Below are 14,458 nucleotides of genomic sequence, written 5' to 3' on the forward strand. Positions count from 1 at the left end.
GGATTGGGCTGTGTTCCAGTAACATTTGATTTACAAAAGCAGGCAGCAAACAGGATTTGGCCTGCAGGCTGCATTTGCCAACCCCTGATTTAACCCATTACTGTTCTTCATATACTTTATAAGGTGGACTTTGGCTTCAAAGCTTGATTCGATTCAGGGACAATTTTTTGAGGCAAGAATACTGCATGGGGAATACTGTGTGCTTCACCTCACATCCCTTCAGAAGGTACATGATGTCTCTTGCCCCATTGTTGGTGTTGCCAAGAATACTCAGTGGGAACAAATGGGTAAGTCCTGATCCCTCCACTGCAGACTCTGCCAGTCTTTTGTCTAATGGTTTCATCCATTATGTTTGTTGCCTAAATCAATTACTTCATTAGAAATAATTGCAAAATACAGTTGACCCTCGAACAATGTCAGTTTGAACTGCATGGATCTACTTATACTCAGATTTTTTAAATAATGTAAATACTACAGTACCACACAATCCAAGGTTTGTTGAATCCTTGAATGTAGAACTGCATCTATGGCAGGCCAATTGCCAAGTTACACGCAGGTTTTTGACTGCATGGGGGTTGGCATCCCTAAACCACATGTTGTTCAAGGGTCAACTCTAGTAACTTTCTATTATTCCATCTACTTTCATTAACTAGAATGTTTCTATAAGAAAGAACTCTCCAGTAACAATGAGTGATGTAAGTTATCCTGAAATACAGTTTATACAGTATCAGCCTTTATAATTAGAATATATATCAATTCTTTCTTTCCCTTTAATTGCCAAATTTAATATAAAGAATTCATCAGAGTTCCTGTCATGGCGCAGCAGAAACAAATCTGACTAGGAACCATGAGGTTGCGGGTTTGATCCCTGGCCTCGCTCAGTAGGTTAAGGATCTGGCGTTTCTGTGAGCTGTGGTGTAGGTCGCAGAAGCGGCTCAGATCTGGCGTTGTTGTGTCTGTGGCTTGGCCAGCAGCTGTAGCTCCGATTTGAGCCCCAGCCTGGGAACCTCCATATGCCGTGGGTGCGGCCCTAAAAAGACCAAAAAAAAAAATCGTTCTAGAATCACTTCCAATGATTTATACTGAGTTGGATCTGGCGTGGAGGTAGGGGTTGAAAGAACCTTTGTTTTGTTTTGTTTTGTATGACCGTAAACTCAAAGATTTTAAAAAGTTTAGCCAATGATTATAGTCAGTCTTTCGCATTGATTGTTCTTTATGATGCTCAAATTATTCCACCTTTTGGCCAGTAGAGCCCTTTTGTGTTGGTTCCTGTAATACCTTAATAGCTTCTTTCCAGCCTAACAAGTTCCAGGGAGAAATGTGCAATGACAGAGTAATGAAACTATCTACAATGTATATTGAAATTTTAACAAAACAAAGAGAGAGCAAGCAAGTAAATCATATGCATAGAAAAATTAATAAGAGGAGTTCTCACTCTAGCACAGTGAATAAAGAATCTGAGTGCAGCAACTCAGGTTACTGCAGCGGCACGGATTCGATCCCTAGCCCAAGAACTTTCGTATGCCAGGGGTGTGACAATAAAAATTTAAAAAAAAAAAAAAAAAAAGGAATATGCCAAATAGTTAAATTTTTTCTGGGTAGTATAATTATAGGAAAATATTATCCCATTATTTTCTTTATCTCTTTTTACTTTTCTGAACTCTAGGTCTTCTGTAGTAGAGATGATTACCTTTATAAAAATCTTGGAGATTTGTTAGAATTTTAACAACTCAACATATTTTCTTTAACTTAGCAAGTTTTTTTAGTGCATTTAAAATAAGATACAAATTATTTTAAAAGAACTTATATACACTTTTTCAGATTTATAACTAGAATAATTATACAATTATTAACTATAGCCCATATTCTCAAAGAGCTTGTAATATGAGAGAAGAAAAAAAGATTAAAAATTCATTTTTTAACAACTTCCTGGACACAAAATTATATCAGATACCTGTTTTTCTCATCTGTCTTTATAGATCTTAAATTTTTCTTTTCCTTAAATTTGGAAACTAGTTAGTGATATTTTTCTTAACAGCACTTTAGGTGGGCTACAAGTTCTAGAGGTTCATGGTTCTGTAAGTGTTCTCTTATCCTTAACCCTGTGTGTTGACATATTCAAAGCAAATAAACAAGAACAAAACAACAAAAGAGCTTATTCCTCAATATAAATTAAAGAGGGGCATGTAAATGCGTCTCCTTTACTGCAGAAGGTGATCATTTAGATGTGGCCTTGGGGAGGGTCGCTTTTATCTAAGATCCATCAGGAGCCATCCTGGATCCATATGAGTGGGGTTTAAATTGTTGACCCTGGAAGGAAGTCATCTTATATGGATCCATCCCAAATATATCACACTGTATAAAACATGGAAAATGGTCCTCCTGTGTTTATATTTTTTATTGAAGTTATACTTACCAGAAATAATAAAGAAGGATATGTAAAACTCAACTATGTAAGAGCTGGTGTGGTTGTGTGTTTAAGTGTGTTTTAAAAGAAAGACTCCTTTCCCTCCAGTAGAACTGACCATCTCCAACACCCTCTTCCTTGGAGGAAAGTCTTGGAGCAAATCTTCCCATATGGCTAAAACCAGGCTGAAATGTTCTTACTTTTCTCAGTCATTCTGTAAATTTGAAACAGGTCACACTTTTTTGGGTAAATCACTCAGGATTTTTGTCATTTCTTGCCCAGGTAGTTTTTTCATGGTGTCTTATTAAAAATTTTTGTCATTGATAATTTCTTTATACTCACATAATTGACAAAAGCTATCATTATAAATCTTGTGCTTATAAATCTATAGGACACATTTATAAATCTTGTGCTTATAAATCTATAGGACACATTCAGCAGTCAAAGGAGCAGCAGGAAGCAGAAGGCACACTCAAAAGCGTTTACCTGAAGCAGGTTTAATAAATAAATCTCTTTAATATGTGCTGGACCCTCTTGCAGTTTGGCACACAGTAAGTGAGAGTAGACGTGAACAACCAAAGAACATCAACATGACTTTCCTATTCTTAGAGTCTTCCAGTAAATGCGAACTAAGAATATTTTGCATAGAATTTTGGAAAGTAGTTTTATCCTCATCTAGGCTGGAGGTTTGCTTCCAGCTATGGTCATGATGTTAAAAAGGAGAGGGAAGAGGAAGAGGAGGGGAAGGGAGGGGGAGGAGAAAGGGAGCCATAAACAGGACTTGTTGAAAAAATAGCGCTTCTTCAATGTTGCACAGAGGAAGATACCTCAGGTGCCACAGGTGACCAGATGGCCGGCTGGTACGGACGTTCTGTTGCCTTTGCTCAGGTCTTACTTTGCATAACATAAGGTGTGCTCTCCATAGGAGGAAATTTAACATCCCTGCCCTTTCCAAAACTAGATTCCTTTCTTAGTATTGGTCCCATTAGACAAAACGAGCAAATGTCTGATATCTCACAGATTTCCTTGGGTATGGATTTGCCTTAACAAGCTTGCCAGTTTACAGGAACTAGGCGCTGGAAGTGATATTTACCAATGCCTTTTACTTACCCCATCAGCAGTGGGAGCTGGGTACAATGCCTGTGGCTGGTTCAATGCCAAGACTTGATATGTATTTGTTTAACTAATGAAAGGCCATGTCTCATTTTCCTATGGTTTCTCCCTCAATATGAAGTGCAATACTAGACAGTAAAGAGATGATAGGTGAATGCTAGTTTACTAGATGGTGATTCAAATGCTGTATCTAAAGTTAAAGATTTACTTACGTATTCATCTTCTCAATCCCTGGTCCTGCTACAAATATTGATGACAGGAGAGGCCTATGTTCCAGGTGGGCCTAAATAATTTCAGCGCTCAATTTTTAATCAGATCCTACTACTTAATCCTTGAAATTGCTAGTACCGAAAACATGACATATACGCATCCCTTCTTATTTAACTCTGGCAAAATGATAATAGAACCAAACAAAACTCATTTGTTTTCTATTTATTTAAATTACAATTTTGACAGTGTTTCTCAATACAGTGTTTGGTTTTTCCCTTTGAGTCTGAGGCTTCTCAAGAAAAATTACTTTTTAGGGTAGAGAATCTGAACGTGGATTTTTAATTTAGGCCATCTCTCAAAAGAGTAATTTATGGAACTGACTCATAGGGAAATACTTTTAAAGACAATAGGTGATTTTTGATGTTTGGACCTCATTCATTTGGGTTTATCTGCTTTGGGACTGGAGTCAGGAACCAGGCTCACCTGAGGCCATGTGCAAACCTGTTGAGTTTTGTAAAAGTGCTAGAATCTGTCTGAGTAATTATCAGCTTTACACTTTAAGAAAGGAGCTCAGATTTCTTTGGATCGAAGCATGGGACATGGAAATGTAAGAGAAAGCCAGGGACAAAAGTGAAATAGTTGAGCAGTAGCAGCCAAGAGGATTCCCATCACTCTGTGATTCAGGGCCAAAGTTCCTTCACTTCAGGAAGAACATAAAACATATAAAAAAGCAATAAAGACAGTAGGTATGAGCCATGCACTGAAAACCATTTACTTCCAGAAAGGGGCCATTGAGGTCCTATATAGACTAATATGTCCAAAAGTCAAAAAGGATACAAGAGAAATAAATAATTTTACTAGTGCCAAGTTCACTTTGTTCCAGGAACTGGGATATTTCATAATAAAAATTAAAATAAAGGCCAAAAATGAAGCAATGGCAATTATTTTCTAGATGGATTCTAGTCATATTAATTCAGGCAGCCAGTATATTTTATTCAGACCTGGTCTGACCTATGGAGTTTTAAGATAGCCTTTGATGCCAAATTATTTTAGTTCCTTTAATATTTATAAAAATGTAATAGTCCTAAAAATTATTATTACTAAAAGCCTGTATTCATTTTTTGCCTACTTAGTTACTAAAATAACTTAGTTACTAAAATAACTCTGACATCAAAATATTTATGTATAATAAAGAATTATTTAGTAGTGAAAATTCACCACTAATTGCTTAGTTTGAGTAGAGATACTTTTCAGTAATATTGATTGGCTTTCAATTCCCATACAAAGTATAAGTAAATTCACCAACCATTATAAATATTGAGTAGATATGGAAAGCGCAGGAGTCAGCAGAACAACTTGCTTGTTTGCTTAATAAGCATCTACAAAGTCAATTCATATCATGCATGTTAACTTTTAGTAATGACCATGGTAATAATACATAACTTGGAAGTTAAGGGAACATTTCTAATTTGAATATCATTTTCATTTTGCCTATTTACCCCAGACAGTAAGATATCTGATTGATGTATTCTTCCTTGAGAGTATTTGATAATAAAATAGGATCACTTCCTTCTGTTTCCTTGAACTGTTAAAGCCATATCTCTTCTCTAGCAAATTCTGTTAACTGATGATGGGCCCAGTGATCAAAAACTGGGCGTGGTCAATAATATTTAAATAACTTTTTCCTAATGCAGACAACCCAGAAAAATTCATATTACTGATTCTGAATTGCTCTGGTCAACTAACCCCATCAAAAAATCTATGAATATGGAGTTCCTGTTGTGGTTCAGCAGTAATGAACATGACTAGTATCCATGAGGATGTGGGTTTGATCCCTGGCCTCGCTCAGTGGGTTAGGGATCCAGCATTGCTGTGAGCTGTGGTGTAGGTCGCAGAAGCGGCTCAGATCTGGTGTTGCTGTGGCTGTGGTGTCGGCTGGCAGCTACAGCTCTGATTCGACCCCTAGCCTGGGAACCTCCATATGCTGCAAGTGCAGCCCTAAAAAGAAAAAAAAAAAATCTGTGGATAATTATGACCCAAAAGTATACTACCTCAAGTGTTAAAACAGACACAATTTTAGGTTTTGACAACAGGAATGTTACAGAAATATTTGTTATCCACAAGTCTTGTAAAATTTACAGTATGTTTTATGTTAGTTGATATTTTCTTTGTTAACATGATTGGGCAGAATATGGAAAATAAAAGGCAAGTCATCCGCAGGATTTAACCTGAGGCCTCAGAAGCAGTGTACGTGTGTGAGTGTGCATGGGCATGGCTTGCTGCCTGGCTTCCCTTTGCCATCATTGATTTCCTCCTCCTCATTAAACACTCATTGATTCTTGTCTTGTAGATGACACAGGCTGTCCTAGTAGTCAGTCAGTTTCTCCTGTGAAGACGCCCTCGGATGCTGGAAACAGCCCTATTGGCTTTTGCCCTGGAAGTGATGAAGACTTTACCAGAAAGAAATGCACAGCTGGAATGGTTGGTGAGGGCATCATCCAGTCAGCTCGATATAAGAAGGAACCAAAGTCAGGCCTTGTAAAGCCAGGTGAGTATTCTCACTACTCCTCTTGTTCTTACCAGAGCAATATGACCAGAGTGATTTTGAATGAAATTTGAAATGAAATACCTGGATATCAAGATAGGGAACACTGATGCTGTACCTAGTACCCAGAAACATCTTTTTTCTTTTTCAATAAAGGAGGTGAGGTAGAGAGTAGAATATGTGCTGTACTAGTTCGTAATAATTGAAAATGTATAGTGACATATCCATTTTAAAGACATTTTTAAAAGGAGGTGATTTAAAGAAGTGTTAACTGAATGTTCTAACAGGCATTTAAACTATATAATTAAGTCTGGCATTAAATTACACTAACAAATTTCTTAGTCCCATCTGAAAAGCACACAAATTGTGAAAAGAACAGGTTGTCTTGATGCAAATCTGGAGGGCTGTATATATATGCTAACCTAGTTATTTTATTTGTGTTTCAAGATTTAAATATGATTATGATGTTTTATATATATGTGTGTGTGTGTATATGTATATATATACACATATACATAGAATGTTCAATAATAACAAAATAGCAAAAGCTATGAGATGAAATGGAGATCATTATTACAGTGCGTGAGATGCCATAAACATCAGAAAAGGTCAATTTTCAGAATTTGCAATATATAAATATTTTGCATCTCAGACATATATGCAGTATGTGAACAAATACAGCTTTAGTGAAACTAAAATAATAACTTGAAAGTAAAAGGATCAGAGTATTGGCATTGAGAGACGACCCCTATGTTGCACTATTTTCTTCAGTATCACCAGTTATATTACAGATTTATAAGCCCGAAAAGGCAGCTTAATGGCTTGCATGAGTCCCATTCCTTACATTTGTCCTCTGAATTTTGGTTGGTGATGATTTTTTTATGCAAGAGCTATAGACAGCTTTATTTCAGTGGAGCCAAGGCTTGGTCCTATGTCTACTTCCAGTGGAAGGTCCTGTGCTCTCTTCCATCTCTCTCTGTTTTTATTCTTCCTGAATAATTGATGTGATCAGCATACCTTAATGGACAGTCTCTTTGGTTGGCTAAAAATAAGATGAAGAATAATCCATTCTTTTTAACAAAAGAAATCCCCTACTTCCTCATGATTCCTGATAAATGTTAATCATGATGAATTTGTTTAGAGTCCTTTGCTTTGGAATAACATAAAAAAGAAAGAGAATGATACACATTGGGACAGACAGCATATAAAAGAGAAAGATGGATATTGTAGAAACGTGTACCCTCAATACTTAAGGCAGAGATGAGTTAAAGAATGTCATGTAATTATAGCCAAGAAATAAACCATTACTTTGTGTACTTAAGAAACAGGACTGCCTTGTTCCCTCTCCCAGCTTAGTTGTTCTTTTGTTAAGATTAGAATATAATTCACATATCCTAAAATATACCCTTTTAAAAGTATACAATTCAGTGGATTTTAATATATTCAAAAGATTGTGCAAACATCACTATTATCCAATTTCAGGATATTTTTCTCACCCCCCAAAAGAAACCCCATACCCATCAACAATCACTGTCCACTTTTCCTTTCTCTCAGCCCCTGGCAACCACTAAGCTGGCCTCTGTCTGATTTACCTATTCTGGACATCTCTTATAATGGAGTCATACAATATGTAGCCTTTTGTGCCCTGCTTCTTTCACTTAGCATAATGTTTTCAAGGTTGATCAATGTAGCATGTATTACTACTTCATCCTTTTATGGCTCAATAATATTCCACTGTATGGATATACCACATTAAAATAGACTTTTTTGGGGGGGAGCAAATTTGGGTTTACAGAAAAATTGAGCAGACAGAACAGAGTTCTCATATACTCCCTCGCTACCTCCAGCCTCTCCTATTATTCTTTTAACCTGGACGTAGTGACCAAGAGAACCTGCTCCTCTGCAATACATGATGTAAGTTTAAGAACAGAAGCCCTGTCATCCTTTTTTTGTATTCCTAGCACACAGGGACCGGTGTGTGTCGAGGGCACAATCAACATTTGTTGACCTCAACAGCAAAGGTAGGCCATGGGATTGAGACTGTAAAATACTCCCGTAAAGAATGTCAGCTTCATGGATTGCAAAGAAAAGTAGATTTTTATGGTGAAGGGGTTGTAGGATTTGAATGCAACCTGAAATTATTTCATTTTTGTTATTCGCTACCACTACCATCCTCATGCAGTCTCATGTCCCAAAACATTTTATGGTGGTGACAGTACAAAGAAATAGTGAAGCAAGAGACAAGTGTGATACAGCAAGAACAAACTAAGTTTAAATGGCAGTTAAGATTATCCTTGCTCTTCCTTGTTTCAGTAATCATAATAAAAATAATCATATCTTAACATTTAAAATTCTATGTGTATGTACAGAATTCACACTGAGAAGTCTTTGTTCCTGCAGAAGGTACTTGCTTGCTAAAGATCGGCTACTTTTTTTGCTAAGAATGTTTAAGCCTTATGCCTTCATGAAGAAAATGCAAAAAAAAAGTGGGTTGGGGGGGGAGAAAGAGGGAGGGAGAAAGGAAAAGGTGGGGGAGGGAGGAAAGAAAACAAGAACATTTGTTCTTCATGCTGTTTTGATAATAAATTTTTTGAGAATCATGAAGGCCATGGACCCATACTCCAGAAAAATATTCACAAAATATCACACACTATGTCTAAGGTTTCAAGGGTCTCCTTTATTAGGGTTTATGATTCCTAGCTTAATGACTCTTGCCCAGAGGCTGAGCCTGAAATACTGCTTTTGTCAACTGTCTCTGATTTAATTGTTCATAGGCAAACCTATCACTTGAGCAGTGCTTACTTACCTAGAGATCTTTTGATTTATTTACATTTTATCAAGGTCAAAGGGGTCCCTAAAATTTATTCTTAGTTGCCTAAAATTCCTAATGTCACCTCTGGAAACATTGCTGGAGCTTTTGAGTGGGCCCCTCTTTGTATTTAGAAAAGCCTCTTTGTATTTAGAACATTCTGCTCCATGACCTATAGTTCTCTGAACCTTCAGCAGAATAAAACTGTCAGTCTCATAAATAGGAAGAGAGGAAATCCTGGAAAAGAGGCCCCTGGGTGACTCCCAAATTTATAAAATGCAGAGACATGATTGTTAAACCACAAGGTACTACTCTCAGATTAAAATGTTCTACCTGCTCCGTAGCCTCAAGTGACCACCTCCCGTCAGCCTAAACTCATCTTCCGCTCTTGATGGGCGCTCTACTTTTTTAAAATAAATCAAGTCATTAGAACCAATACCAGTTTATTAAAATAGCAGGCAATTAGTGTCTCTTATACAGATGCTCGGGGGCCCTTTAACATTAACCTGAGTCCATTTAATTTTAGGTCTGTTGTTCTAGATTCTGGAAACTGCTATTTGCCTCAGAAAGGAGTTATTGAAACGCCCCTTTGGTCATTCAGAGAGCTAATAATATTTACTGAGTGTCTAAGGCAGAAGGAGAAGGGAACTACATCACAGGATGCCAGGTAGGGCTTGGAAAGGTGGGCTGAGCACACCTGTGCCTTCCCGCCGGGCACTATGGCACGCTCAGCACAGAGGCTCTGCCTTCCTCCAGGCTGGAACTACTTGGAGGCAGGGCAGGGGGCCTTCTGTCGTTTTGGCTTCTATCACTTCATGCTCTTTCAGATTTAATTAAAACTTGCCACCAAAGAGCAACGAAAACTTCCCTGCAGTCCAGTTGGATAATGGCTTTGCCTTTTTCATGTTTTCCTTTTATCTACAAGTCAATTCAACTAACAGTCCAGACAATCTCCAGAGCCTAATACAAAGTCTGTCACAAGGTAGGTGTTCAGTAAATCCTTCAGTGAGAATAGAGGGTACAAGGAAGGATGTTTAGTGTGTGAGAAGCCCAGGAAAGAAGCAAAGAAGACATCCCTGCTCTTGGGGACCTTGTCAGAAAACTGTATGATAAATCTCATCTGTAGTTCAGATTAAAAGGAAGGGAGTGAAGACATTCTGATTGGGAACATTTCGAGGGGCCCTTCTCCCAGATGCTTTTCCTATATTTAGTTCCTTGTCCATTTTCCTGATGAGATTTTCTGCGCCTAGAGAGGAAAGGCCTAATTGGATTTCTGTCAGGACGTTAAATGATGTTTCCGGGCCTCCTTTAATGCTTGATTTTTCTACTTGGGGAGCATTTTAACCCAAAAAAGACTCAGCGTCATTGTCTACAAATGCAAGTACTAAATCCTTCCTACACAAGGCTGTGGGAGGGCTGGGGAAATAATTATACAATTTAAGCAAGTAATTAGGAAGTGTGAAAAGGAAAAACTACTGATTAAGGAGGTGGATCAAGAGCAAATGGTCAGGGTCACTATAACTGAAAAAAAATCCACGTTTAGGAGCAGAAATGCTGAAATCTGCATTTGAAAGATGTCACCTCTGCCATCAGCATTCAAACTGAATTAGTATTCCCTCTTCTCCAGACACCACCCAAGCTATTGAAATTGGAGAGTTGGCCAAATGAACTGTAATAACCTCACAACAATAACAGAGGATGGGTTACTTGCAAAAGATGATTTCCCACATTCAGAGGCATTTGCTAGAAACCTCAGAAGGCACCAACTGGGTTAGTGATTAATCAACACTGGTTCCTTTAATAGGTAGAGGTTCTTTCACACTCAGCCAATGGCTTGCAGATGCTCCCGTGCTTATCACAAGCATTGTCCCTTTCACTTCAAAGTTAGTTTTATGAAACAAGAGAGCAGAGGTGCGGGGCATACGTTCTTATAATAATGAGCTACAAAGAGGAGGGTCAAGAGCATAGATTTATACAGCTTCTCCCCAGGTGACCCAGCTTGTCATTTCTTGGGGAAAATGTGGGGGTGGGGCAGGGGGTAGGGAAAGGACGGGGTTGGGGGGACACCTTCTAACCACCAGACTCAGGGCTCCAGTATAATACGTCCACATCTTCATTCCACCTCTTTGTGCACTCCTCAGCTGCTTGTTATCTTTGGGGAACTTGGTGTTCAGCATCTGTAAAATGGGTTACTGTGAAGACTAAACAGACTAAAGAGTGTAAAATGGCCTGTGTTGGACCTGATACAAAGTAATACCTCAGCAAATGTTAATAATGGCCATTCGTTGCTCTTAAAATAAATATTAGAAATTCCTTACACTTTTTTTATAGGAAAACCCTTACAACTGTCACACAGAACTTATGTTTATTTAAAACAAAATTCTCACGTGTCACCTTCTCCCAGTTCACAGAAAATGAAAGGCGTGCTTGCTGTAGGCAGGCACTGAAAAGGGCATGAATTGACAGCTGTTGGCTTGACAGTGAGGAAAGAGATGGAAAAATATGAAAAAGCAGGCAAAAGACCACTAAAAAGAATAGTGGCCTTTTGAGTGTTTTAGGCTTTAAATGTTTGGTAGCTTTTAATGCAATAATTAATGTTCTAGAAACAGACTGAGTCATTGTGATGGTGGAGTTGGCAGAAAATGATGATGTGTATGAGAACTGGAAAATGTCTTAAGCATTTTAGAGATATTTTCATAGAGTGGAAAAATTGAAATTTTAGTGCTAAAAGAGATTTGGGTTATGTGGAAACTTTTTGCAGTCTTTGGCAAAGCAATACTTTTGTAATAGCTTACAGTTTTAATCAAAGTTCTTTCAGCAGCAAAGCCCAGTTTCAGATGAAGGCTTTTATGTATTTCAGATACTGAAAGCCTTATGAAGATAATCTGGAAGAATATATCAGATGTAATTTGGGCTTGCACAACTGTGAAATTTGGTTAAAAAATTGTTTTATCTAATATTTATTGACCCCTGACTCCTAGCACTTTACTCATTTAATCCTAGTATCAGTGTGATAAACGGATAGCCGGAGAGTGTTATCCCCTATTTTACAGATGAGGAAACTGTGGCATAGGGTTACCCAAGGTCACACTCTTTATAAATATGTTTTAAACAGGGCAGTCTTGCTCCTAACTCTTAACTGTGGCATTCATAAGATCTGACTTCAAAGGAGTATTTTTAATTGTAATAGCTCCCCTAGGAGTGTGAAAATTGAGAAAGATGTGTTGATCTGAGACAGGGAATTTTTTCTTTTCTTTTTCTTTCTTTCTTTCTTTCTTTTTTTTTCTTTTCTTTCTTTCTTTCTTTCTTTTTTTTTTTTTTTTTTTTTTTTTTTTTGCTTTTTAGGGCCACAACCACGGCATATGGAAGTTCCCAGGCTAGGGATTGAATTGGAGCTGTAGCTGCCAGCCACAGCCACAGCAACACAGGATCCAAGCTGCATCTGCAACCTACACCACAACTCATGGCAACACCAGATCCTTAACCCACTGAGCAAGCGAACCTTCATCTGTATGGATGCTAGTCAGATTCACTAACTGCTGAGCCCATGACAGGAACTCCTTTTTTTTTTTTTTTTGACGGATTTTTTTTACTATGTAGAGCCCTATAGATTAGAGAATATAGTTTCTATAAATTATGCTGGCTGTTGCTGATAAAATCAGTGAACCTCAATGTAACTTCAGTGAAATACACAAAGTCGAACGCATGAGGCTATTGGGAGGCAAATCAGTAAAAACAAACCATGAGGATGTGAACATCAAAGGAATGTTAAGGTCTTCAGTGTTTTCCACTTAATCATGGACTAGTCCATTCTCTACTCGTCACAGTGTTTTATAAGCTGCCCTGAATGTCATTAGCACTTTCATAAACAAAGATCATTAGACTTTGTCAACTTAAACAAGAGCTTTTGCACTGATGCAGAAATGGATCTCTGAAACATGGATCTCTGAAATTTTCTTTCACTTTGGGAGAAAGAATGTTCTCCCAGGATATAGCAGAGAATGTTTTATGGTGAACTGTTGCACTGTCTATCCCTTCTCCCCAGCAGAGACCAGACCAGTGGGAAAAAGCTCAAATGTGATGAGAGACTTGAGTGTTTATCTTTATGGCAGGGTTACATATTTACTCTCATGCCTTTCTCCTGCCTAAGCTTTTGATGATGCACCCTATCAATGTCATGGTGCCAAATGGTCTGCTAATGGTTTTCCCCTAAGAGTGAGTGAATTATAATCCTCTTCTTCCCAAAGGTGACTGCTGTCCAAATCCCAGCTCTACTAGGATTTTTTGCATGTACAGCGTTCTAGCTACTGATTTGGGGGCCTGCCAGATGCTTACTAAGTGCTCCAATGTGTTGAGAATGAAGCATTATAGCTTCTCATACATAGCAGCTGCTCTGCAGACCACACACCCACCATTGAACATATTTATCAACTATGAGCATGAGAGAAATAAACCTGGAAACTTCTTTTATACCAAAACCTATAAACCAAGTTATAAATTAGGTAGATATATGCTTAAGGTTGGGCTTTTTTGTTGTTTTTTGAGAAGGCTTTCTGAAGAAACTGCATGCACAGGAATGGACTTGATTAAGGAGATGCAGCAAGTACAGCAGTAGCAGCAGCTTGGAGCCCTTCCTGCATCCTGAAGGGGCCCAAGGAATGTCAAGATACCCAGAACCCAGAGGGAGAGAATTTCTAGGCTGCCTATGAAGGGACCATGCACTTTGGTAGCAGAACAAAGCACCTGACAAGAATGGAGGCAGAGAGCTAAGTACCCTGACTTCTCTGTCTTCTTTGTCGGGATAATTTGTTGTGTGACGTTTTGGTGGACTATAGGCTTATTGACAAAAGTTATGTGTTGGATAAAAATTATTTAAGTTCATTTGGGTAATTTCAGGAGTTACCATCTTCTACTCCCTGAGCTGTGTCTGAGATCAGCCAAGGAAGGTACTGATAGACAGTCTATGATTACTGCTGTGTGCTTTAAGAAGCTGGCTGCAGTGGGCTTCCATTCCAAGATACATGGGCTAGAATGTTTGTGGCATTGCAGGAAGGTGATCCTTACATATGAATCTAAGGGGCAGCCACCCTCACTTCACCACACATGTTTCTGCTAAACCTCTGAATCCCAACTGTACATCGATTGACCGACTTTCTTTTTCTTTTTTTTTTGTCTTTTTTTTTTTTTTTTGCTATTTCTAGGGCCACTCCCGTGTGGCATATGGAGGTTCCCAGGCTAGGGGTCCAATCGGAGCTGTAGCCGCCGGCCTACGCCAGAGCCACAGCAACGCGGGATCCGAGCCGTGTCTGCAACCTACACCACAGCTCACGGCAACGCCGGATCCTTAACCCACTGAGCAAGGGCAGGGACCGAA

The 14,458-nt window shown here is 38.4% G+C and overlaps 1 protein-coding gene across 9 annotated transcripts in view; it reads left to right on the plus strand.

The window, feature by feature from the left end:
• The window catches only part of SYBU (syntabulin), a 75,774-nt gene that overhangs the window by 19,766 nt on the left and 41,550 nt on the right, over nt 1-14,458 (plus strand). For 4 of the 9 annotated variants that reach the window (XM_047783391.1, XM_047783392.1, XM_047783400.1 and 1 more), the window contains 2 exons: nt 6,081-6,278; nt 8,237-8,296. In XM_047783391.1, the coding sequence (XP_047639347.1) occupies nt 6,081-6,278; nt 8,237-8,296 (258 nt within the window). Of the gene's footprint in view, nt 1-6,080; nt 6,279-8,236; nt 8,297-9,676; nt 9,752-14,458 lie in introns of those variants that run through there. The other 5 variants (XM_047783393.1, XM_047783397.1, XM_047783394.1 and 2 more) reach the window with 2 other exon arrangements.

The sequence above is a fragment of the Phacochoerus africanus genome, chromosome 6 (genome assembly GCF_016906955.1).
Source record: "Phacochoerus africanus isolate WHEZ1 chromosome 6, ROS_Pafr_v1, whole genome shotgun sequence".
Classification (NCBI taxonomy): domain Eukaryota; kingdom Metazoa; phylum Chordata; class Mammalia; order Artiodactyla; family Suidae; genus Phacochoerus; species Phacochoerus africanus.